The sequence below is a fragment of the Polypterus senegalus genome, chromosome 9 (genome assembly GCF_016835505.1).
Source record: "Polypterus senegalus isolate Bchr_013 chromosome 9, ASM1683550v1, whole genome shotgun sequence".
NCBI lineage: Eukaryota > Metazoa > Chordata > Cladistia > Polypteriformes > Polypteridae > Polypterus > Polypterus senegalus.
In genome coordinates this window covers 177,235,180-177,261,383 of record NC_053162.1, presented here as the reverse complement: position 1 = coordinate 177,261,383, position 26,204 = coordinate 177,235,180, and the positions used below count along the sequence as shown (strand labels likewise).

Below are 26,204 nucleotides of genomic sequence, written 5' to 3'. Positions count from 1 at the left end.
TTTCAAATTCTCGAATTCAATTCAGTGTTTCAAGCTATTATTATCATATCGTTTTATTGCGTATGCAGTGTTTGCAAACAAATAAATTAACCACGTTTTACTTCGTGGATTAAACCGTTTGTAGATTTCCGTAAGCCAACTCATATCTGTGGTAGTGAAGTAAAAAACAAGTGAATACCGTTGCGTCATTTGTGAATTTCCTTGTCGCGCATCTTATCAAATTCCCAGCGCTGCATTTGTTGCTTTCGCCGCCGTTTATGCCAGCAGCACCAGCGCAGTCAAGTCCGCCATAAAGTGCGCTCATCCACAGGGCGCTCAGACAGAGCCGCACTTTAGCCCAGCGTGCACTTTTGTGGGAGAATATTAAAAAAATAAAATAAAACAACACAACGTGCACAGAGCTGCAAGTGCACACAGACAGCAACAAGGCAGGGATTCGAACCTACGGCATGAGACATGACAGGGACTACCCAATGCGGTGCCATGTCGCCGAAATTCCGTAAGGAGGTCAGCGTCTTTGGTGCATTGACGAAACTTTGAAGAATTCGGAGGTTCTTCTGAGGTATAATCAGAATAATTTACTCTGAACATCCTTCCATTTTGTAATTCTCTAATGCGGCCCTCACTGGAGGCACTGGACGCAAAAGGAATTCAATTCAGTTCGGTTTATTTGTGTATAGCGTTATTCACCGAGTCGATCGATTACGTGTCGTGGGTGGCCACCTAGAGTGCCATCATCTGAGGGGTGCCATTTATGAAAATTAAGCGAAACCAAGGGGAACTGACCACCTCGACCAATTAAACCAACTAAGATCGCTGAACTGTTATACCCGCTGGGGGCCGTTTATGAACGTAAAAGCGCGCACGCTGCGTATACCACCGGGCACGCGCTCTTTCCAGTTCTTCTCCTTCATCTCCGTTTTTTGCCTTGTTTGTGTTTGGAGTTCTCTTCAGGTATACTCCGGTTTACATCTCGTATTCGAAAACTTTGCAGGTTTGGATCAAGGTTAATTGTTATATGCGTGGGTCCCTATTGACTAGCGTCCTTAACGATTCTGCCCTCTTCGCGTCAGGAAGAGCCATAAGCGGGATGGAAGGACTGGATCAACCATTAAGCAAAACAAGCAAGTGATTATCGCAACAATGGAAGGGGGGTTCTTGCCACGGAAATTTTCCAGATTGGATTTGCCTTGGACCATATGGTGCAAAACTGCAAATGGTGAGGATGAGCCAGGTCCCAGAAAAAGGGACTCCCACGCTAAATGTAAAAATGACATATTCATACAATACTAAAATAGTTATAATATAGGTTAATAATGTATATTAATATTTGGAATGCAACAAAATTAGAATCTGGTAAATGCCATTTCTGAGAGTGAGTGCATTCAGCTCTGGGAGCACTACAATCTTTTAAGTGCTTAAGGCCTCTAAATGTCTTAATCCGTCCGTGCGCCTTCTTCTCCATAGCTTATACTCGGTTATAGACGTCGACGACGAGTACATACCGCGTACTTTAAGCAGAGCCGGTCAATCCATTGGCTCTATGTGGGCTTCGATCGGCATTGCCTGGAAAGGAAACTTACGCAGCCCCTAGGTTCATACCCACGCTTTGAGACGCCAACACTAACTACTACGGCGCCAGGCCTCCGAAATTCCGCGCGATGGTTAGCATAGAGAAACCGCAGAGTTAGCTACGCTTGAAAGAAATCGGTGGTACTTCTCATGAACAAGTTAATAGGAATAATATCTTAAAAACTAATTCTTGCATTTTTTTATACTCTTATCTGGTTCATGTCATCGTTGAAATTAAACCAAACCCGCATGGATTTTCAGATGTGGGCGGTGAACCGAAGTACCTGAAGAAAACACCAACACAAACACGGCAAGAGACTTAGGTAAGGGAGAAAAAGAATGATCGGAGCTGGAAAGAAAACTTGAACAGACCCGCGGAGAACCGATTAACAGCACGTCGACTTTAACCGCTGCGCCACCGAACTTGATCGCATATAAAAAGCATAAAATAAATGACCTTCTCGTTAGTAACTAATCAATAGGCGAACCTGGAGACTGCAAACCAACCGTAAAAGAGGTTGCGCCTCATACGCACATCTGCCCTCTGTCTGTAGGAAGATGAAAGCAACCAACGTGAGGCAGGAGGCGGCATTCGCGGCGCTGATATATCTGACCCCTCGCAGTGTCCGTTACATGACGGACCAGAAGTACTGGCAGATCTTTTCATGTTTGTAACGATTATGGGGTAAGCGCTCGCTGGCGCACGCGTGTTAGGGTGCGGAGGGATCTTCATGACTTATCCCTCGTTTATTGTTGGGCTGAAACTGGACTGATGACCCAAAACGTCAGTGATTGGTAATGTTCAGGAGGTTGGGCTTGAATTGTGGTTGAAATTTCAGGGCTTAGAAAGATCAAAACATTTGGGGTAGTCCTGTGCCTTCAAGTCTTCATTTCACCCAATTTCCTTTTAAGATGCCAACCTTACCGTTAATTAAGTACTTTGTATTGTTTGACAGCATGGGGCCTCTTGTCCGGTTGTTGTTTCCTCCTAGCGCCTAAAACTTAATGGGATAGCAATCCTAGATAAGCGGGTTTAGAAGATGGATGGATGGGTGGATGTCATTTAATTAGGCTGCACTCCGTTCCCCTCTTCTTCCACTGGGTTCCTGACGTGTTTCTATTGTTAACCAGTCTTGGCAAAACCGACAAAGCTTTCAGGGACAAATGACAGACTGAGACTTCGCAATATTCAGTTTCGTTTAACTTCCCAAGAGCTGTGTTACGGAAATCGCACTTACTTTAACGTTACGTTTACACATCAGAACACACAATGCATGGCTCCTATACGGAGCGACCCCACAACCACTTCCCGGCGTTGAGCGAGATCTCAAAAGATGCTCGCGTTAAGCTGATCGGTAATTGCTAAACATGGCTCTGCGATGGACAGACAGGCGCCATGCACAGGACTGTTTCAGTGCTGTCGGTACATGCTCCGGTCCAACACCACGCAGAATTCGATCAAGCGGTTCTGTGAAGATAGTATTCAGTCTGCGTTTTCAATACAAGACTCCCATTTTGTACGACCTTTGTATCACCCGATTGCGCGTCAGTTTTAAAATTATATAGGAAACTCCTATAATTGGCCCAATATTAGTGAACAGGCTGATACCATACGTCTTATGATACCGGAATAGACCCAAACCCAAATCCCAGCCCACCACGACCCCCACCACCACCACCACCCCCTTCAGAACCTCAAGTTAATTAAGCAGGCTCGAAAAATGGGAAGACTACTTGTAAACTCGAGTAACGGTTTGTGCCAAATCAGTGCTTGAAGCGGGCCCGTACTCCTTTTGTATTTCCAGCCTACAATACCGGCTACCACTGCATGCGCACGCGCCACTCTCATAAATGCAGGTGGCAAAGTGGCTCTTCAGATTGATGCCATAGGGACCACAATTCTAGTTAGCAAAAGAACCATCCATATAAAGGTTCCAGAAAGAGCCTTTAAGGTTCAACAAATTACCACGAATAAATGATAATTGATTGGTGAAACACCGATGGGTTTCTGATTTTAAAAGGAACTTTCACTGCATAAAATACCAGTTGAGGTTTTCTTGTTCTGTTGTATCCCGTGTTGACGACTATACAGTACAGATTTCTGTTTTGTCCACATATTAGAAACTTCCTCAAAGCCCAAAGACCCAACTTCATATGCAAAGTGCCCTTAACAGAATAGAACTATTTTGTCAAGCAATAGTTCCACACAATCCAGTAAAGTACTGTCTAAGAACCAGCATTTTTAAATGTGGTTGAAGGTTTTTCTTTCAAACTATTTCATCATTCATTATCAAATATACGTTTGCATGATATTCAGGTTTAATCAAACAAGTTAAATGAGACTTACCTCACTAACCCCCCCCCCCAAACCCTAACTGTAGAGCGACATGTTGTACAAGGTGGTCCAGATCTAATTATGCAATTTTCATTACTATAACTTATTAAGTTTATTACATAGAAAATCACTCGAAAAATCCCGGACCATTGAGGAGTGTGCGAACTGACGACATGAAGAATCGCCTTCGCGCCGAACTGGACTCGTCCCCGCATAAATCAAAGTCATCCAGACGATCTGGACCTGCAAAATTAGATCTGCACCACCCTGTATTTAGTGATCGCGACTTATCCTGCGACCAGTGGCATTGCTAGGGGCGGGCGGAGGCGGTCCGCCCCAGGCGGCACATTTTGGGGGCGCCATTATTGGCCAAAAGGCTCAGTACAATTCGTGTGTAAGCAGCAGGGTTCGGAAAAATATCAATCATGAATGAAAAAAACTAAAATTCTTTGATTTTTACCCACAAATGCTTCAAAAATAATTTTCAGACTGTGACGGCATCAGATACAGCAGTTGAAATTTATGAGGCAGAAACAAAAATAAACCTAAACATCACACTGATAATAATTTCTAGGAAGATAAACAACTAATTTACAATTTTCAATTTCATTTCGTTATCAATCCGAATGTGTTGTTGCTCATGCGCAGAAAACATCCCCACTTATCACTTGTACACGGTTCTGGTTTTCGCCGCGTAATTATATTAAATACTTTGCACACGGCTTATTAGTGCGTCTATACTATATTCTTGTCTAGTTGGTGCTTATAAATGATTATATGTGAAAATTGCTATTTCTCTCTATATAGAAATAAATCTATCCAAAAAGTATCTTAATTTTTCTCTATACGTCATTTTAATTTTCTAATTAAATAGGTTAACATATTCAGATATGTTGGATGGAGGCAAACTGAAGCCCCGCCCCGCCCCGAGCGGCACGAACTCTGGCTACGCCACTGCCTGGGACTCGTCGAGCCTAAAAAACACAAACAGGACGAAACCCCCTCCAGCACCAATTCGTCAAATGCATCGTCTCCTCAAACATAGACGCGCTGTCCTAGGGTTGTGGATGGGACAAAAAAAAACACACACACTTGAAAAAACATGTAAAAGCAACAGATACAATGGCCGAGAACCCAGAATTCCGCAGCAGTAATGCAGCAGCGCTATAAGGTATCCGAATATGAGCTCGACTGCCTTGTGTTTGTGCACCATTTAACATTAAAGAAGCCCACTCTTTAGCCACATGCTGGGCTTGAAGTGAGTCGACACTCACCGTTCTTTATAAGAGAGCCTTGAATGCGTTCTGGCGCTTCGTCTCACATTATCAACCAGAGCGTTCGAACTTCCAAAGGCCCAACGCTCTCAGTAACTGAACATCAACGTGCTTATTTTAATAAAGTGTATTATTATTAGTCAATCAGTGTCCAACCCGCTATGCCCTAACACAGGGTCACGGGGGTCTGCTGGAGCCAATCCCAGCCAACAAAGGGTGCAAAGCAGGAACAGACCCCAGGCAGGGCGCCAGCCCACCACAGGACACAGACACATCCACACACCAAGCACACACTAGGGACAATTTAGGATCGCCAATGCACCTAACCTGCATGTCTTTGGACTGTGGGAGGAAACCGGAGCACCCGGGGGAAACCCACACAGACATGGGAAGCGAACCCAGGTCTCCTTAGTACAAGGCAGCAGCGCTAACAGTGTGCCACTGTGCTGGCCATTATTATTATTATTACTATTTGTATTACTATTTTGAACCTTCAAAGGACCACCAATCCCCTTTGAGATAAATATATAGACCAATGGTTCTCAAACAGTGGGGTAAGCCCCCTAGGGGGGTGCGAAGTAACAAAAAGATGTAAAAAAAAAGAAAACAAGAATCGAAAATATGAAAAATACATGTATTGAAACCAAAACAAATTAACTTAAACTACATTCTGATACTAGAAAAACAAATATAGAGTTAGATAAATGTCGATAAAAGTTAAGTAGGTATAATAAAATATGCATCTTTGATATATCATTAATTAAAAAGAACAAATTGGTATTAGTGGACTCCTTTCAAAAAAACATTAGGGGGGCGCGATTAAAACTGTTATGAGAACTCGGGTCGCAAATACAGTGCGTAAAGGTTGAGAAACGTTGATATAGACTTTGAATAACGTTCTGCTTTTGCACGTCCAATAAACATAAATTCTCCAGATGATCAAACTGTGTATCTGCAGTGTGGCCTAGTGATTAAGGCTTTGGGCTTTAAACGCTGAAGATGTAGGTTAAGTGCTGCTGCTGACCCTGAGCAATTTACTTCACCTGATTGTGCTCCAGTTGGACAGCACTAAAGAAATGGAAGCACCTGTATCCCAAATGTTGATGCCTTCACATCTGCACTTCAGGTACATACTCGTAATATTTAGCGCGCACAACAAAGCTGTTCTTTTTTCTACCACTGGCCACATTTTTTTTCTTAAAATCCCCAGTACTTAACCATCCTGAGCTACCAGGCAATTAAAATGTATTTAAAAAGGTGACCTTAAGAGGCATCTCTAGCATCTGTTGATGTTTATGATTATTACCATATGGTACAATCCTTCACCCATAGACCGGAGTTCACATCAGGTGGATGAAAACTCTACGCGGGTTTCCCAGCAGTGCTCTGGTTTTCCTCCAAATAATGCAAAAGACACGCAGGTTAGGTGGACTGGCATCTTTAAATTGGCCAGTGAGTGTTCATCTTGAGATGGCCTGGCACCCTGTACAGGGGACTGATACTGTTTTGTACCCTTTTGCTTAGGATTAGGCAGACTTAGAAATGGTACTGTATTTTTAAGAGTTCACGGTCGACCACCACTGCCCTGGAGAGTAGAATTGTTGAGGTTTTCGGAAAAAGGTTTGGTTAAGCTAGTCGTGGAAAACTGCTCAAATTGATGAAGATAGATAGATAGATAGATAGATAGATAGGTAGGTGTGAAAGGCACTGTATGATAGATAGATAGGTGTGAAAGGCACTATATAATAAAGAAATACATAGATACAGGTGAAAGGCACTATATAATAGATAGATATGGATGGCACTGTATAATAAAGAAATAGGTGAAAGGCACTATATAATAGATAGATAGATAGATATGGAAGGCACTATATAATAAATAAATAGCTGAAAGGCACTATATGATAGATAGATAGATAGATTGGTTTGAAAGGCACTATATGATAGATAGATAGATAGATAGATTGGTTTGAAAGGCACTATATGATAGATAGATAGATAGATAGGTTTGAAAGGCACTATATAATAAAGAAATAAATAAATAGATACAGGTGAAAGGCACTATATAATGAATGGATATATGTGAAAGGATCTATTCAATAGACAGAGAGATTGACAGATGGACAGATAGATGTGAAAGGCCCTATATAATAGATAGGCAGCTTTTTAAATTCTACTCAAAATGCTTACATATAGGCAGTTACGGACCACTTTAACCAGCACCAACGTGTAACATCCACCTGGATAATGACGGCAGCCATTCTTACATCAGTGAGCTTACCACACATTAGCTATCACGTGGTGAAGGCGTGACAGAGATAGTTAGGGGATGATTAGTGGGCCAGATTGTCAGGACCATGGTGGGCAATTTAACCAAGGCATACTCTTGGAAAGATGTCCAGTGATCTTTTTTAAAACCACCGAGAGTCAAAACCTCGGTATACGTGTCTGTCACTGAATATCACTCATAGGTAATCTGCCAGCACTGAGAGGTTTACTGATTTGAATGCGTATTGTTTTATGATATAGTAGATACTTTAATAATGAACTTATCAATCGCCATGAGTTTAATCGATGAGCTCTTATCTATGAACTGCAGACTCCCTGCAAGTTTTAACGCCCGCTGATCATCAGGTCGTCCTGATTTTTCTGGGATCCTTCAAGAGTGTAACATAGCCGGACAGGTTCTGACTTTGTCCAAGTTTATTTTCAAAAAGAAAAGGGAATAAAGAAAAAAAAAAAACGTAAATCGGGAAAATCTGATAGATTGATTAAGCTGTTTATTTTGAAGCCATACATCTTGCGCACCAAACCATTTCCTGTGGTGAGTAACAGCTGCCGCGGGCGCGCAGAGAGATCGCCACATTGCGGTGCCATTGAGATGTTTGTGTTGAAGCTCATCAGGATGTCTCGAGTTCTTGAAAAAGTTCAGCAGCTCTCTTCGAAACAGCGACAGGAATAAACACCGCTTTGACTGACATTGAAATAGACGGAGCACCCATCCCTAAACGCTACGGTACTTCTAAAACCCTCGAGAATGTTCTGGCTTGTGCAAGATTTTTTTTTCTTTAATGCATTTGTATTTTGGTATTTTTTTTCCACCAGCAAATAAATGGAAATATTACAGAAAGCGGAGCATCTTCTAAAAGGCAGAATTCACGTACAACGCTCCTACAAATAACGGTACTTTAATGGCGTTTTACTGGGTTGAATGGTTAATAATACAGTAGAACTCTTGCTTTTAAGGAACCGGTGCATGATGTGAAGGGTTCATTACATATGAAATTGGCTCTAAGAGCTTTCAAATGTGGACACAACAGAAATATGCAATGTATACGAGACCATCTTAAAGGTATGATGACAGATCCCAAACATCTGAACTTAGCCTGTGTTACCATATGCGGCGAAATTCCTTTCAATATCGGGAGAAACATCTGCTATCATCTATTCGTGGTTATTTGAAGATCTAAATATACAGAACCTTCATGTGGACGGTTCTTCTGCCAACCAAAAAAGGGTTCCCCTTTGTGGCAGTTTTCATTTTCAAGAGAGCACATTCCCAATCCCAGTTGTTGCTATCAGTTCACAGGTTCCAAGGATGACAAGCAACTTCAAATACTCATTCGAACCGACTCTTCTAAATAAGTTCAACTTTACGTCGGCAGATTTACTTCACGGGATGAACGGTTATCGGTCATGGCTCAGGTCCTATATTCGTTATATAATGGTACACCGTACGTGTTGTGCTCACTGCTACATAGTTATTTGGACTAAGTTTGTGTTTGACGGTTTTATTGTTTGCTGTTAATGTTATGTAGGGGTCTTTCTGTAAAACCTGCTGACAAACCAAATTTCCCCTCCTGGGACAATAAAAATAATGTTGAAATTGAAACTGAATTGAATAAACAAAATCGTAGAGAACAAACCTCTGAAGTTACAAAAAATGATTTAGGTGTCTGGATATCCTCCCGTGAGAAGCGTGTTGAAAAGATCACTGCTATTTATTATTAAACAAATGTCTGATTTTTTTTTTTTTAGACATGGGGTACGACAAACTAAAATGTTTGCAGTGGGATGTCGATATCAATGGGATCGTGGATCGCCTGCGTCTGTTAGAAAGGAGTCGCTGATTTTACGGAGATGTTCTATCAATGTCTGCTGTTAATCACTGATAGGAGTTGCTTGACTTCAGAGCATAAATTGGGAGGGGGTTACCCATCTTAGAAGACCCCCAGAAGACCAGATAAACCACCTTTGAACTGAACCCTACACGACTGCTGCTGTAATCACTGCTTCGACGTGGCATTTGATGGGAAAGCTCATGAGAGGTGGCACTGCATGGCATCTGAGGCGGCATTTGGGGCCATCCAACATATGATGAGGGACCTTGAGGTATGATGTAAAGCTGGGGTCCAGTTTCCACTGCTCTAGTGTTCTGGAATTACGTTTTTCATAACCCATGCAGACACATCATGTCTCACACCGCATGCAAGGGTCTCTGAAACCGGAATTCTGAACGCCCTAATGATTAATGCGACTTTGTGATCTGTGAGCCCGAAGCACTCAAGTTAGCGTGCACATATACATGCAATTTTAAAAGTGCGCATTCCCAGACAGCGTGTGCCCCAGTCGGAGAGTCTCAACTGAGAGATCGCCGATCTGTTTGGCACAGCAAGTTCTCGCCGCTCAACGTAAATAAAATGTAATCAGCCAAACAGACGTTATGGACGCGTGTAAGTGTCGGCTGCCAATTTGTTACAACGCGTACAAAAAACAAGAAAATGAAACGAAGGACGGCTACAGATTTAGCGCCGCTACTGCTGTTGCCGCCACCGACTCCGATTGTCCCGGGTTCTACCTGACATCCCCGCCATAAGCCCCCATACAGATAGTGGGCTTTTGAAATGCGCCTTTTGGGTTACTGGGTATCTAAACTGCCCTTGTATGAGTGCGACCTGGCCCGTAGCAGCGATCCCATATTTGCTCATTCTTTTCAAACCAAATGGTACCCTCTGTACACTTATCTGGATAAACTGAATCATGAAAAAGAATTGATGGATTTAAAAAGAAAAAAAAAAATGAAAATACGAACAAAGATCTGAAGCAGCATTCTTCATCCAACCAATCACCGTTTGCTTTGTTGTGTAAGAAAACTAAAGACAATCAGAACCGGTTTGGGCATTGGATGACACTTTCGCACTTGGGGCTAAAGCAGTCAGATATTGCAGTGACTAATTAATATAACATAAAAATGTATAAATATAAAATAAAAAATGTAATAGACCGGCTGTAACCTGCACCAAAGCCCCCCGAAGACATTAGGCAGCAGCACCATCAGTACTCTACTGATTGCCCACGTATATTTTTCAGTGCGGACTTTGGCACCTTTCACGAACGTGTTAGACATCCACCCATCTACTCCACTAACGTGTCAAATCCCCGCATGGCTTTTATTACAGTTTCATTCTGAGAGGCTCATCTTCTCAGTGGAATGATTAAGTGATGATCACACTTGAAGTGAACGGTACTGTACATTTTCTCTAATTAATCTTTAATTAACTAGCTAAAACAGCAACTAAGAGCATTGTCGACAGAAGAAATTAAGTTTCAGTTACTTTGAGAAACACTGAAAAGGAGATGAGAGGTTCACTCTGCAAATTAAGGAATTTATGTCCGGGTGTTGTTAATATTTCGTACGCTTGGTAAATGTTTTTCGGATTTTCTTTACTGACAGGGTCGGGCAGTTTTCTGCATTACAGCAATAAAACAACTCATCGCTATTAACCACAACAGCAGCACCAAAGCACACCTTCCATTCTCCAGTACACGTCCAAATAAGGGGTCTCGCAAGTGTATTTATTATAGAGTCGAGTTCTTTTCTCGTTGTTATTCAAATGCTCCCTATAGCACAAAAGGAGATCGATAAAGCCGTTCTCTCGCCATGCACGATGCCATATACTATTCCCGATTTTATTTCTGGTCCAGGTAAGGCATTCGCTAATATGAAGCGGCAGGTTGCTACTGTGTCTCAAATCTCCTGACGCGACATTTCACTCGTAGCACACACAATATGACCGCATGCACCGCGGATGTGTCCGCTCTACTCTACGAAGCATATTCACATCATTCTCATCGTACCTGAGGTTTGTGCTGTTGTCCGTCCTCGAGCTCTGATACACTGTTCATGATTTCCCATCGATCATTTACCATCCTCCGGATAACATCGATTGTGTAAATGCCTGCTGAGATCGCAGGTGCTGAAACTGAAATAAGTCTGGATAATTCCGAGAGGTCATACAACAGATTCTTGTCGAAGCTGGGAACGCGGCAAGTGTAAAAGACAATATCCGTTATTACAGGATTTAGTTCAAAATTGCCTGGATGAGGACCACCGAATACGGTTCGAGTGTTCAATATTTATATTTCCACCCGAAACAAGTCCGCCTTCAAGGGAAACACAATAACTATTAATCCAAAGGTGTATGGATTTGCTCTCGCGTTTTTTTTTTTTATTTTTTTTTATTTTAGTGTATTTCTTCCCCCCCCCAAAAAAAAAGAATCGTTATTCCCACTGTTAGGGCTAGAGGTTTCAATCCGTTAAAATGTATGTAAGAAGCCAGGTATTCTTCTCAGCGTGCAGATGCGGGTTCTGCGTTCTTTTTTCTTCTTAAGAGTCGTGCAAAAGAAGAAGGCGACCCTTTAAGGGTGACCTCCCCACCCCTCCTGCCTCGAGCCCTCCAGCTGGATGTAGTTTATACGGCGTCCATTCTCCAGTGATAACTTGTCACACCGAGCGGAGCGCAGCGCTCACATTTTTGCTGGGTCTCCTCAGAAGACGCTGCACGGCTCTGCCAGTACTCGTGAACAGGAAAAAAAATCCTCCTCCTTCTGTTCCACCTCCTCCTCCTCCTCCTCCTCCTGCTGCTGCTGCTGCTCTGCCAGTGCTGTTGACGACCTGATCAGCATGAGGAGGAGTTTCACTCCGATTTGGACTCGAGTCCTTGCTGGCCAAAGTCGCTCGTCACCAGGGGTTCAAGTGTAGCTCGCGCTACCCGCAGACGATGTTTCAGCACCGCCACAGTGTGGACAGCTCCAACTCTCCGTCTCCGCAGACCGCGTTATTGAAGAAACTCCAGTTCTGTCTCTCTGCCTGTTGTCTACTACACGATAGTCGCAGCGTCTACAACACTTGCTATTTCTTCCATTCAGATTTTATTTTATTTTTTTGTTGTTTGCAAAGGCTCAATTGATTATTATATTGTCCTGCCAAGGAGTCGACCAATTCATTCTTTTTCCGATCTACTTCATCCAGATGGGCATGTGCACGAGGGTGCTCTTCGGCATTCGGTGCTTGTCAGGAACAAAGCCCAGATATGTCGCCAATGCACCGCACGGTCTCCTTATGTACATCCATACACACGTGTTCACATTCACACGAGCACATATCTGTGAGATGTGGGGTTAAATGGGGGGACAGGAGACCATCCAAGGTGAACGTGCCAAGTGTAGGCGTGGGATGGCTGGGACTCCAGCTCTACAATGAGTGGATATCAACGACTTCACTACCGCGCGCAAATCCAGGATGTAAGTCGTTTATCTTTAGTAAGACCCCACATGGGTCACATATACGGTATCTTGCAGCTCTAAACAATCTATATCAACTAGGTTAATAAAAAAAATATATATCGTTACAAGTAAGGACCGAAATGTACTGTACATTGAAATGTATTGCTGTATATCATGCTAAGAAGGGTTACCCTATTTATTGTAAGGACTGTTCATTGGTGCTTAACAGACTTCTGAACTGAACTGTTAGCAATTATAAGATTAGAACTCCAGCCAGCGCATTAAAATCTTGGAAGAATGTATGCTTGGAGTCTCTAAAAGCAAAACGCTCTGGAAATATTATTATTATTATTAATAATAATAATAATAATAATAATAATAATATTGTTTTTGTTTTTAAATAAGTCTTATACACACACAGGCCCAACTCAAGGATACAATGCACTCCTAGGCAGTGTTGGTTGCAAGTGCCCAAAAAAGTCACCCAAAAGGGAAACTGCTTAGATAGATAGATAGATAGATAGATAGATAGAAATGAAAGGCACTATATTATAGATAGATAGATAGATAGATAGAAATGAAAGGCACTATATAATAGATAGATAGATAGAAATGAAAGACACTATATAATAGAGAACCACAGTTTGAGAACCGCTGTCTTAACATTGGAACAATACCGTGATAGATAGATAGATAGATAGATAGATAGATAGATAGATAGATAGATAGATACTTTATTAATCCCAAGTGGAAATTCACATACTCCAGCAGCAGATAAAAAAAAATATTCAATTAAAGAGTGATAACAATGCAGGTATAACAGACAATAGCTTTGTATAATGTTAACGTGTACCCCCACTAGGTGGAACTGAAGAGTCGCATAGTGTGGGGTCTCCTCAGTCTGTCGCTGAACCTGCTCCTCTGTCTGGAGATGATCCTGTTCAGTGGATGTAGTGGATTCTCCATGATTGACAGCAGTCTGCTCAGTGCCCGTCACTCTGCCACGGATGTCAAACTGTCCAGCTCCGTGCCTACAATACAGCCTGCCTTCCTCACCAGTTTGTCCAGGCGTGAGGCGTCCCTCTTCTTTATGCTGCCTCCCCAGCACACCACCGCGTAGAAGAGGGCGCTCACCACAACCGTCTGGTAGAACATCTGCAGCATCTTATTGTAGATATTGAAGGATGCCAGTCTTCTAAGAAAGTATAGTCAGCTCTGTCCTCTCCAGCACAGAGCCTCAGTATTGGCAGTCCAGTTCAATTTATCATCCAGCTGCACTCCCAGGTATTTATAGGTCTGCACGCTCTGCACAGTCACCTCTGATGATCATGGGGTCCATGAAGGGCCTGGTCCTCCTAAAATCCACCACCAGCTCCTTGGTTTTGCTGGTGTTCAGGTGTTGGTGGTTTGAGTCACACCATTTAACAAAGTCCTTGATTAGGTTCCTATACTCCTCCTCCTGCCCACTCCTCATGCAGCCCACCATAGCAGTGTTGTCAGCGGACCTTTGCACATGGCAGGACTCTGAGTTGTATTTGAAGTCTGATGTATGTTGGCTGAACAGGACGGGAGAAAGTACAGTCCCCTGCTGCACTCCTGTTGCTTAGATATACATGGTTGGATCTGAAAAATAACTAGGGGCAAATTATTGACATGCATAACCAGAATGGAGTGGGAGAGCTCAAAGAGCAGATTCAGCGCCCCTGTGCCTAGTGTTTCCTATGCACATACACACTCAGCGACTACTTTATTAGGTACACCAATTGTTAATACCAGGTTGGACCCCCTTTTGCCTTCACAACTGCCGTATTTCTTCATGGCATAGACTTTTAAAGGTATGGAAAACTTTCCACAGGGATTTTGGTCCATATTGGCATGATAGCATCATAATTTTGCTGCAGATTTGTTGACTGCACATCTATGATGAGAATCTCCTGTTCCATCACACCCCAAAGGTGCTCTACTGGATTGAGATGTGGTGACTGTGAAATCCAGTGAACTCATTGTCATGTACAAGAAACCAAATGGAAATGATTTGAGCTTTATGACATGGCATGTTATTCTTCTGGAAGTAACCATCAGAAGATGGGCACACTGCGATCATAAAGGGATGGACTTGGTCAGCCAACAATACTCAGGTAGGCCGTGGCACCTAAATGATGCTCAGTTAGAACTAAGGGGCTCAAAGTGTGCCAAGATAATTTCCTCCACACCATTACACCACCACCACCAGCCTGACCCATTAATTCAAGGATGGATGGATCCATGGTTTTATGTTGCTGATTCCAAATTCTGACCCTACTATCTGAATGTCACAGCAGATATCAAGACTCATCAGACCAGGTGAGGTTTTTTCCAATCTTCTGTTGTGCAATTTTGCTGAGCCCTTGTGAATTGTGGCCTCAGACACCTGTTCTTAGCTGACAGGAGTGTCATCCACTGTGGTGTCCTACTGCTGTAGGAGGTTAATGCTTCAAAATTCAACCTGCTTCAAGGTTCAATGTGTTGTGTTCTCAGAGGTGCTTTTCTGCATACCTCAGTTATAACGAGTAATTATTTAATTTAATGTTGCCTTTCTATCAGCTCAAACCAGTCTGACCATTCTCCTTTGACATCAACAAGGCATTTTCACCCAGAGAACTACTGCTCACTGATATTTTCCCTTTTTCAGACCATTCTCTGTCAACCATAGAGATGGTTGTGTGTGAAAATCCCAGTAGATCAGAAGTTTGTGAACTACTCAGAGTAGCCCGTCTGGCACCAACAACCATAACATGTTCAAAGTCACTTCAGACACCTTTCCTCCCCACTCTGGTGCTCAGTTTGAACTTCAGCAGGTGGTCTTGACACGTTCCACGGGGCAAAATATATTGAGTTGCTGTTGTGTGATTGGCTGATTAGATATTTGCATTAACAAGCAGTTGAACAGGTGTACCTAATATAGTGGCCAATGAGTGTGTGTATATATACAGCGTGAGTCAAAATTATGTTTACATTTGAATGACGGAAACAATTTATTCAAAACAGATACTTCATATGTGCAAGATGATTTACAAGAATGTCTCAACCTGTTCACCATCATTTTCAAAACATGTACCATATGTTGCACATTCATTGTCCACAAAAATTGTATTTAAGTATACTGTATACATAGCAGTACAAACAATTAGTGTTAACATAATTTTGACTCACCCTGTATATATATATATATATATATATATATATATATATATATATATATATATATATATTGTGAACATTGCCCTGGACACAGACAGGCTGACACACTCAAGTCACCCAACACACGTTTATTTTTCATCTCTAATTTACAGTTCTGCTCACCAATCGCCAATACCCCTCAGTCCAGGCCAATCCAATGCCTTCTCTTTCTTTTCTCTTCTCTCTCTCTCTTTTCTTCAGACCGCCTCCTACCTTCTCCAGACCTAGTCACTCTTCCACCCGACTCTTGTCCCTTCTGCAGGGAGGCGGCCCCTTTAAATAAGCACCCGGATGAGCTCCAGGTGTGTTCCCGGCAATCTCCCACCGACACGCCCCAGTGTGGCGTGAAGTGCCGGCTGTCTCCTTAAAAGCCCTCCGGGTGTCCCCGTTTTCCTTCCCCCCAGCACTTCCGGGTGTGGCGGAAGTGCGGAGGTCTAGGGTCTTCCTGGTATTGGTGTCCCCCTGGTGGTAACCCCGGGTCCCTACAGGGTCGAGCTTCCCAGCTCTTTACCTGAGGCCTCCAGGGCGGTCGCCCCCTCGAGGTCTGGAGGAGGCACCAGCCCTCCTCCTGTTTTCTCAGGCGTCCCGGCTGGGTACCACCTCCATCCGGTTGTGACAATATATATATATATATATATATATATGATAAACTTTATTAATCCCATGGGGAAATTCAGATGCAGACCCACACGACAAAAAATACAGTCCATCAACAGACAAATAAATAAATGTAATGAGTACATCAGGTGGCAGCATTGAATTGCTTGACAGTAGTGGGCAGAAAAAATTCCCATAGATGTTAATCTTACCTTATCTTGAACTAACTTGTCTTGCTCTATTTTGTCCCATCTTGTCTTTTCTTATCCTCTGTCATCTTATCTTACTTTTCTGATCTTAACTCACCTTATCATTTCTTATCTCACCCTGTGCTGTCCCGATTATTACATCTCATCTTATCTTACCACGTGTGCTCTCATTTCTTCTTCTTTCATCTCCCCTCCTTGTATCTTGTGTTATCTTGTCTTGTCCGTTTCTTTCCCTATCTCAATTCATTTTGCTTCATCTTATCTTCTGTCATCTCATCCCATGCTAACCTATCCTGTTTTATTTTGTCCTATCGTATCTTATCTTATATCATCTTACCTTCTCTAATGTTATCTTGTATTATCTTTCCTTATCGGATGGAAAAAGTGCACAATTGTCAAACTTGCTGTTTAATTGTCATATAGTGCCTTTTCTATCTATCTATCTATCTATCTATCTATCTATCTATCTATCTATCTATCTATCTATCTATCTATCTATCTATCTATCTATCTATCTATCTATCTATCTATCTATCTATCTATCTATTATATAGTGCCTTTCTCTATCTATCTATCTATCTATCTATCTATCTATCTCTCTATCTGTCTATGTATCTATCTATGTTATATATAGTGCCTTTCTATCTATCTATCTATCTATCTATCTATCTATCTATCTATCTATCTATCTATCTATCTATCTATCTATTATATAGTGCCTTTCTCTATCTATCTATCTATCTATCTATCTATCTATCTATCTATCTATCTATCTATCTATCTATTATATAGTGCCTTTATCTATCTATCTATCTATCTATCTATCTATCTATCTATCTATCTATTATATAGTGCCTTTCTCTATCTATCTATCTATCTATCTATCTATCTATCTATCTATCTATCTATCTATCTATCTATCTATCTATCTATCTATCTGTCTATTGTATAGTACCTTTCACATCATTCTATCTATCTATTGTATAGTGCCTTTCTCTATCTATCTATCTATCTATCTATCTATCTATCTATCTATCTATCTATTATATAGTGCCTTTCTCTATCTATCTATCTATCTATCTATCTATCTATCTATCTATCTATCTATCTATCTATCTATCTATCTATTATATAGTGCCTCTCTATCTATCTATCTATCTATCTATCTATCTATCTATCTATCTATCTATCTATCTATCTATCTATCTATATAGTGCCTTTCTCTATCTATCTATCTATCTATCTATCTATCTATCTATCTATCTATCTATCTATCTATCTATCTATCTATCTATCTATCTATCTATTATATAGTGCCTTTCTCTATCTATCTATCTATCTATCTATCTATCTATCTATCTATCTATTATATAGTGCCTTTCTCTATCTATCTATCTATCTATCTATCTATCTATCTATCTATCTATCTATCTATCTATCTATCTATCTATTGCCTAGTGCCTTTCTCTATCTATCTATCTATCTATCTATCTATCTATCTATCTATCTATCTATCTATCTATCTATCTGTCTATTGTATAGTACCTTTCACATCATTCTATCTATCTATTATATAGTGCCTTTCTCTATCTATCTATCTATCTATCTATCTCCTTCCTGTTCTTGCTGTCGCTGTGCATGCTGGGTGGTTGTCTCGAGTGTGAGCGAGTGGAACTGGTGGTGGACGCTGAGGTGAGTGTGGTGATTCTTTTTTTCTTCTAATTTTCTAGTTTCTTATTTCTATCTTTTCTTTGGTGTAAACAGCTACACTTGTTTTTATACTGAGTGGCTTAGGCCACGGCAGCCGCAATGGCTGCAAATCTTGAACGTCTGAGCCGCCGCCATGGGATTAAACTTATTTCAGAGGAGTTTGTTCCTTTAGAGGCGGGGGTTTTGGCGGTAGGCGAAGTGGTCGGATGTGACAATATTAAGTCAGCTTCACGAATGAGCGGGAATATCGTGGTTTTTTTGAGCTCTGTGGATTTAGTCCCCACAGTAGTTGAGAAGGGGGTGGTTATTAATGGCTCCTTTGTACAGGTTTCCCCTTTAGCCGTCCGTCCCGTAGAGGTACCAATTTCGAATGCGCCGCCTTTCTCAAAAATGAAACTATAGCGAAAGAGTTGGAGCGGCATGGGCGTCTGGTATCGAAAATTCGGCACATTCCTTTAGGGTGTAAATCGCCAGATTTAAAACATGTCTTGTCATTTAGACGACAAGTTTTTATGGTTTTAAATAGAATGGATGACGAATTAAATGTGGCAATGAAGTTTAGAGTGGACGGTTTCGATTATGTGATTTTCGTCACTTCTAACGAAATGAAATGTTTTGGCTGCGGGAGTGAAGCTCATTTAATTAAACAGTGTCCTGAGAGACAGCAAGGGAGCAAGAAAACTGGCCGTACAAACACAGAAATAGAGGGGCAGAAAGTGGAAGATCACGAAATTGTGGCTGATGGCGCAGAGGCGCAAGGTGATAAGAATAAAAATGCTACTAGAGCTGAAGGGCAGGAGAATCAAGTGCCTCCCAGAGATGAGCCGAATGAAGGCGGTAGTGAAACGGTAGATCAAACAGCGGCTGCAGCAGAAAGTGTGTGGGGAGACATTGATATGGACGAGGGAAGCAGCAACGAGACAGAGGAAAAAAGTGAATTTAAACGTCCTGCTCAGAAAAGGCAAGGAGAAAGAGAAGATCGGGCACGAAAGAAAATTGTTTTAAGTCAGGGCTCGGGGGTCGTTGGAGAGGATCCCGCCTATGGTCCTTGTCAGGAGGATTTTCCCGTCTTCGCGGAGACGGCCGATAACGTCTCAAATGCGGGAAGTGTCGGGGAAGAGCATGACGACGGTAATATCTCCGATGGGTCTGCTGCCTCGGAGCCCCCAGAGTTAAAAGCCAGGGGGGGTTACAGCGCTCAAAGTGTTAAAGAGTTTTGGTGAATACCGCCGGAAAAAAGGGGGTGGACGTGGCCGAATTTTTCCCTGACATTGACCTCTTTCTATCGTCTGTCCGCGGGTTGCGACGAGACAAAGCAGCCTCCGCAATGTTTGATGTTAAAGAACTAGTGCGGCTAAAGAATTTAACAAGTAAACTGAGAAAACAGTCTAATCTAAACACCACCTAATGGCTAAGTCCCCTGTTAAATCCACTCCACAGTCTTTGTGGTGGTCCCTGTGTTTTATTGTGTGTTTATCTATATATTCTGTTACCATGGCAAGTGTGCACATAGGAACCCTAAATATTAACGGTGGGAGAAGTCCAGATAAGAGGGTCGCATTGTTTGATTTTATCAGACAAAAGACTTGAATGTCACCTTTCTACAAGAAACCCACATTGATGAGCACAATCAGTGGGAGTGGAGCAGGGATTGGAAGGGGGGCATTTTTTTTAGTAATGGGACAAATGTTAGTGCTGGAGTGGCTGTTTTATTTCTTGGGGGGCTTCAAGTAGAAGTCTGTAGTACTGAGGAGCTGGTGAAAGGGAGACTCCTAAAAGTAACGGTGAAATTTCATGGCAGTGTCGTCACTTTCATTAATGTGTACGCCCCGAATGAGGGTGAGGAGAGGCTCCACTTCTTTAATAAGTTAGGAGATCTTTTATCTAAGTGTGACCCTGAAGAAGTGGTGGTGTTAGGAGGGGATTTTAATTGTACACTTGATACCAGAATGGACAGAAATAACGGACTGGAACCGCACCCTTGCTCAGCACGAGCTTTAGGTAAAATAATTAAGGACTTTGGGCTGGAAGATGTGTGGAGGGCAAAAAATGGGGCCTGTCGGCAATACACCTGGGGCGGAGTGGAAATACGATCTCAATGGCGAGACTCGATCATTTTTATAGTTTTAAGCACCTGTTAGGCTTATTTAAGGTGTGCTCTATTGTGCCTACTGGATTCTCTGATCACAGTTTGGTGTGTTGTACACTTATTTGTAACACTTACAGACCCCGTAGTCCATACTGGCATTTTAACACACTCCTCCTTAAAGATCAGAACTTTAAAGAGTTATTTGTTCATTTCTGGGGAGGCTGGAAGGCTATGAAGAAGGAGTTCACCAGCTTACAACAGTGGTGGGAGGTTGGGAAGAGTCACATCCGGGCCTTGTGTCAGGAGTATACCAGAAATGTCACCCGAGTATTGCGGTCAGAAATGGCAGCTTTAGAAATTAAAATAGCTGAATTTCAACAGCTTCTAGAGAAGGGTCCAAATGAGCAGCTTCAGGCGAGCCTGACTTCTGCTAAACTGGGGTTGGCCCACCTGCTTGAGACCAGAGCTCAGGGGGCTTTAGTGAGGGCCCGCTTTCAACGACTGACTGAGATGGATGCACCAACTCAATACTTTTTTGGTTTAGAGAAAAAAAACTCGCAGAGTAAAATCTTACATTGCATAAGAACACCCGATGGCAGAGAGACACAAGAGCCCAGTGAAATAAGGCAGGTGGTCCGCGAATTTTATGAACTTCTGTTTGCTGCAGATGGTGATGGTGGCAGTGAACACCAACAGGCCTTTTTGCAGGACTTACCGCAGCTGCCCAACGCAGATGTGGCAGAGCTAAATAGAGAGGTGACCTTTGCAGAACTCACCACAGCCCTGGGACAGCTGAAAACAGGGAAGGTCCCTGGAATCGATGGAATACCAGTGGAGTTTTATAAAGAGTTCTGGGATGTCATCGGCCTGGACTTATTGGAGGTGTTCCGGTGGAGTTTTAAGACTGGCTTGTTACCACAGAGCTGCCGTAGAGCCGTGATCACGCTGCTGCGAAGAAGGGAGACTTGTGTCTCATTAAGAACTGGCGGCCTGTGTCTCTCTTATGCGCTGATTATAAAGTTCTCTCTAAAGCCTTAGCCAACAGGATGGTCCAAGTTTTAGGGAGAGTGGTGCATCCTGATCAGAATTACTGCGTGGCTGGCAGGTCCATCTTTAATAACATTTTTTTAATTCGGGACATTTTGGCTGCTGCAGAACTGTTTGGTTTTCAGACTGGTCTTATTTTTCTTGACCAGGAAAAGCTTTTGACAGGGTCAGTCACTCATTTTTATGGAATGCCATGAAGGCGTTTGGGTTTGGGGGGTCTTTTATTAAATATATTCGCTTACTTTATAGTGACATTTCTGGTATCATAAAGATCAATGGTGGCTTGTGCGCGCCTTTCAGTGTCAGAAGAGGAGTCAGACAGGGCTGCTCTTTGTCCGGCATGTTATATGCTCTGGCGCTGGAGCCTTTCCTGGTGCACCTGAGGAAGGTGCTGACTGGTCTCTCCATCCCCAACTGCAACATGGACCCTGTGAAAGTCACTGCTTATGCAGATGATCTTGCTGTAGTCATCACAAGCCAGAAGGATTTGGGCGAATTAACAGAAGGTCTATGGAATTACAGTAAAGCGTCGTCGGCTAAAGTGAATTGGAACAAAAGTAGTGCAGTGCTGGTGGGGAACTGGACAGGATGTAGTCCTCCTCGACTGGAAGGAGGTCTGCAGTGGACAACTGGAGGCTTCCTGTACCTGGGAGTCCATCTTGGAGATGACCACTACATCCAAAAGAACTGGGAGGGTCTGTTGGACAAGGTTACAGCTCGGCTTGCCAAATGGAAGTGGATACTCCCTCAGTTATCCTATAGAGGACGGATGCTGGTCATTAATAACCTGGTGACCTCCAGCCTGTGGCACAAATGTATTTGTTTGCAACCTCCACTTTTGCTTGTTCAGCAGATACAGAAGGCGGTCATAGATTTCTTTTGGACTGGTACCCATTGGATACAGAAGGGCGTTCTATTTTTACCATTGGATGAAGGCGGACAAGGACTTATTGACATTACCAGCAGGATTGCTGCTTTCCGCCTTCAGACCATTCAAAAACTGTTGTATCCTGTTGAGCAGAGCCAGTGGATGAACTTAGCCGTACTCTTCTTTAAACAGGCCAGGCATATGGGACTTGGGAAAAGTTTACTGCTGTGCCACTTGGATAAGATCAAGACTTTACAGGTGCCAGAGTTTTATAAAAGCCTTTAGCAGTATGGCAACTACTGGCGATAAAAAAGGACTGTGATGACCTCTCCACATTTTGGGTCCTTCATGAACCACTGTTCTACAATCCTGCTGTTGGCACTGCTACAGGAATTTCTGAAAACTTTATTAATCATTTCATAATACATGGAATAACCACGATAAAGGACATAATTGACTGGGAAAATTACACTTGGAAAAGTGCACAAGTGGTAGCAGTGGAGACAGGAGTGCACTCAGTCCGCTTAATGGAGAAGTTTCTGTGGCAGGTACAATCATCAATGGACAGGGAATCCATGACACTCCTGCACGGAATTTTCTTATCACAACTGAAGCCAATTGACGAAACGCCTTTTCCAACACTTACTGTGTCTCCGGCTGTTGAACTGAGGGATGGTGAGACTAATGTTTTAGCCTTAAGTTCTCTAGAGGCGTTATCTCTACCTACAGTGCCGGGGAAACAGCTGTACAGGATTTGTGTGAAGGTGAACAACCTGGAGCAGCTGAGGACACGAAGACACGACACACCTTGGAGAGACAAGCTTGGAGCCCCTCAGGACTGAACCCTGCATGGAGGTCGTTGTACAAGCCGCCATTGGCCAGTAGGGTGGGAGACCTGCAGTGGAGGTTGGTACATGGGATACTAGCGGTGAACTCCTTCTTATCGATTATATGTCCGGGGGTCTCGGATTGCTGCCCTTTTTGTGGTCTGAGGGAAAGTGTCTTTCATGCTTTTATGTATTGTGAGAGGCTCCAGACCTTTTTTAGTAAAATTGAAAGAATAGTAGAAGGGCTGGGGGTCCCGTATAATGGCACGGTGTTTGTGTTTGGGGTTAAAATTACTAAACACACCAGAGAAAATATGAACTTAATTAATTTTATTATCGGGCAAGCAAAACTGTCAATATGGAAGACCCGTAAAAACAAGATTACTGGGAGAGGAAATGAAAATGTTGTTGTCTTTTGAGCTTAGAGAGTTCTAGCAGCTAAGTCCAAAAATGAGACGCTGTTTTCCAGGGACCCCGGGTTTTTTAGGGTCCCTACTGGGAGGCGGGCTTGGGGAATGGGTGGGGCTCAGTTGCACCATTGGAAATCTTCGATGTGGGGGGGCAAAGAGATGTTACTGTTTGCAACAGTCCCCCCTCTCCCCGGAGTGGTACTACACCCCTTTAGTCCGAAGTTAATCGAAAAACAATTAAATAACATATACATATATGAAATATAGTTTGAAAAGGGATATGGAACAAATACCCAAAAAACATGTTTTTCTTTTTTTAATCTTAAAATTTTGGCAAGTACTGAGAAATAACATGAATGTTTTTAGGGACTGACTACTACCCAATGGCATGGCCCGGTTTTGGGGATAGGGGGCCAGCGGTTGTGGGCATTTTTGGGGAAGAGATTCACAGATCTTTGACCCCCTGCTGACGAGCGGATCTTCACGGAGTCAATGGAGGCTCTGTTCCCGAGAGACTGGGGGGGTCATGCGGGGGGGGTCCTGAAAACCAACATGCAGGATTTTTAAACCCCCTTTGCGGGGACCGGGGCGGTTTCAGGAGAAGTGTCCCCCTTTGCCGGGGGGTTTATTGCCCTTTGAGTGAATTTATAACCGGTGACTCGTCTGATTGGGAGGGCAGGGGGGGTCAGAGGTCACCCAAAAGGGGGTGTGGCCCCCCTTTTCCGAAAAGGGAAAAGCTGACCAGCTGCACACAGCCCCGAGGAAAGCAGCGCCTCTGATAAAAAGCCCCACAACAGAACAGTAAAGACTTTTTCCTTCCCCCGCCACCCCCAAAAGTTTATCTTTTAAAGTGCTACATCTGTATAAAGGGGGGGCCATTCCTCCCCCCCAGGGTTCTTGTCCCACTTGAACTGGCAGAAACAAAAACTAAGATGTTCGGGGAACACCACCCCCCGGGGGACTTTTATTTATTCCCCCCCTCCTAGATCGGCTAAAAGAGTTTATTTATATGCAGTGATTTTTACACTTTTTAAATTGTCGTTTTTATTTTAGTGGTTTATTATTTATTCATTTCCCCTTTATTCATCCGTGTTGTTTTAAAAAGGGGACCTGTCTTACGGGCTTTTGTTGGGGTTGAAGTCATTTCAAAGATGGACATCCAATCATTTGAAATAAAAATGCATTATGTAAATGTTTGTGATCATCTGTTAAAAAAACAAATGCAATGCAATACATTTTTATATGCCATTTTTTGGGTTAAAAAAGATTTTTAATGTATATATTCACCATCTGTGGAAATACAATTCAATGATTGTATTACTTTTAATGATGGATGCATCATCTTTTTAATTAAAGAGACATCAACTGGGTGGAACACAGACAAAAAAAACCTTTACTGCTAAAAAGACGGTTGGTTAAAAATCAACTTAGACCCCCAGGGTTTAAAGCTTGGTGCACCATCTTTTAATGTTTTTGAAAGTTTGAAAAAAAAAATGCATTATCCAAAAAATTTGTCACGCCCCCTGTTGGGAAAGACAAATGCAATGCGCCCCCGTTATACCCCTTTGGGGGGTTTTAAATATGGTAAAGTGGATGCAGATCAGTTAATGACGGCAGCAAACGGGGCAGATACACAGACACTTATCCTTTTTGTGGATTTATAAATTTACTATTGTTGCCTTTAATTACCTAAAAAAACAAATTGCCTTGGGGCAGTAGGGGAAGGGCGTTTTCGGCTGGTCACACCTCCCGGCTTTCAGTCAGTCTAAAATACCCCCCCCCCCGGGACCAACCCCCTTGGGGGCCCCAAGATCTACTCTGTGGCCTTTCTTTTTTTTACTGTCCCGTTCTTAGGGTTTTTTAAAAAACAATATTTTTCCCTTGCTACAGATAATAAATATATTTTTCCCCTGAAACATCCACCAAACCCCAAACCCCCAACCCAAAATAAGGGGACTTTGGAGCCAACCCAGCCAAAAGGGGAAAAGGGAGGGAAAAAAACCCCAGTATCTATCTATCTATCTATCTATTGTATAGTGCCTTTCTATCTATCTATCTATCTATCTATCTATCTATCTATCTATCTATCTATCTATCTATCTATCTATTTATAGCTGCCTTTCTCTCTATCTATCTATCTATCTATCTATCTATCTATCTATCTATCTATCTATCTATCTATCTATCTATCTATCTATCTATCTATCTATCTATCTATCTATCTATCTATCTATCTATCTATCTATCTATCTATCTATCTATCTATCTATCTATCTATCTATCTATCTATTGTATAGTGCCTTTCATATCTATCTATCTATCTATCTATCTATCTATCTATCTATCTATCTATCTATCTATCTATCTATCTATCTATTGTATAGTGCCTTTCTCTATCTATCTATCTATCTATCTATCTATCTATCTATCTATCTATCTATCTATCTATCTATCTATCTATCTATCTATCTATCATATAGT

General features: G+C 42.3%; 1 protein-coding gene across 2 annotated transcripts in view; it reads right to left on the bottom strand.

Annotated features, from left to right (window-relative positions):
* fibcd1a (fibrinogen C domain containing 1a) overlaps positions 1-12,244 on the bottom strand; it is a 359,996-nt gene extending 347,752 nt beyond the window's left edge. The window contains exon 1 of one of the 2 annotated variants that reach the window (XM_039764396.1): positions 11,320-12,244. In XM_039764396.1, coding sequence (XP_039620330.1) covers positions 11,320-11,391 — 72 coding nt within the window. In that variant the 5' untranslated portion in view covers positions 11,392-12,244. The remainder of the gene's footprint in view (positions 1-11,319) is intronic. The other variant, XM_039764397.1, reaches the window with a different exon arrangement.
* Between the last annotated feature and the right edge of the window lie 13,960 nt (positions 12,245-26,204).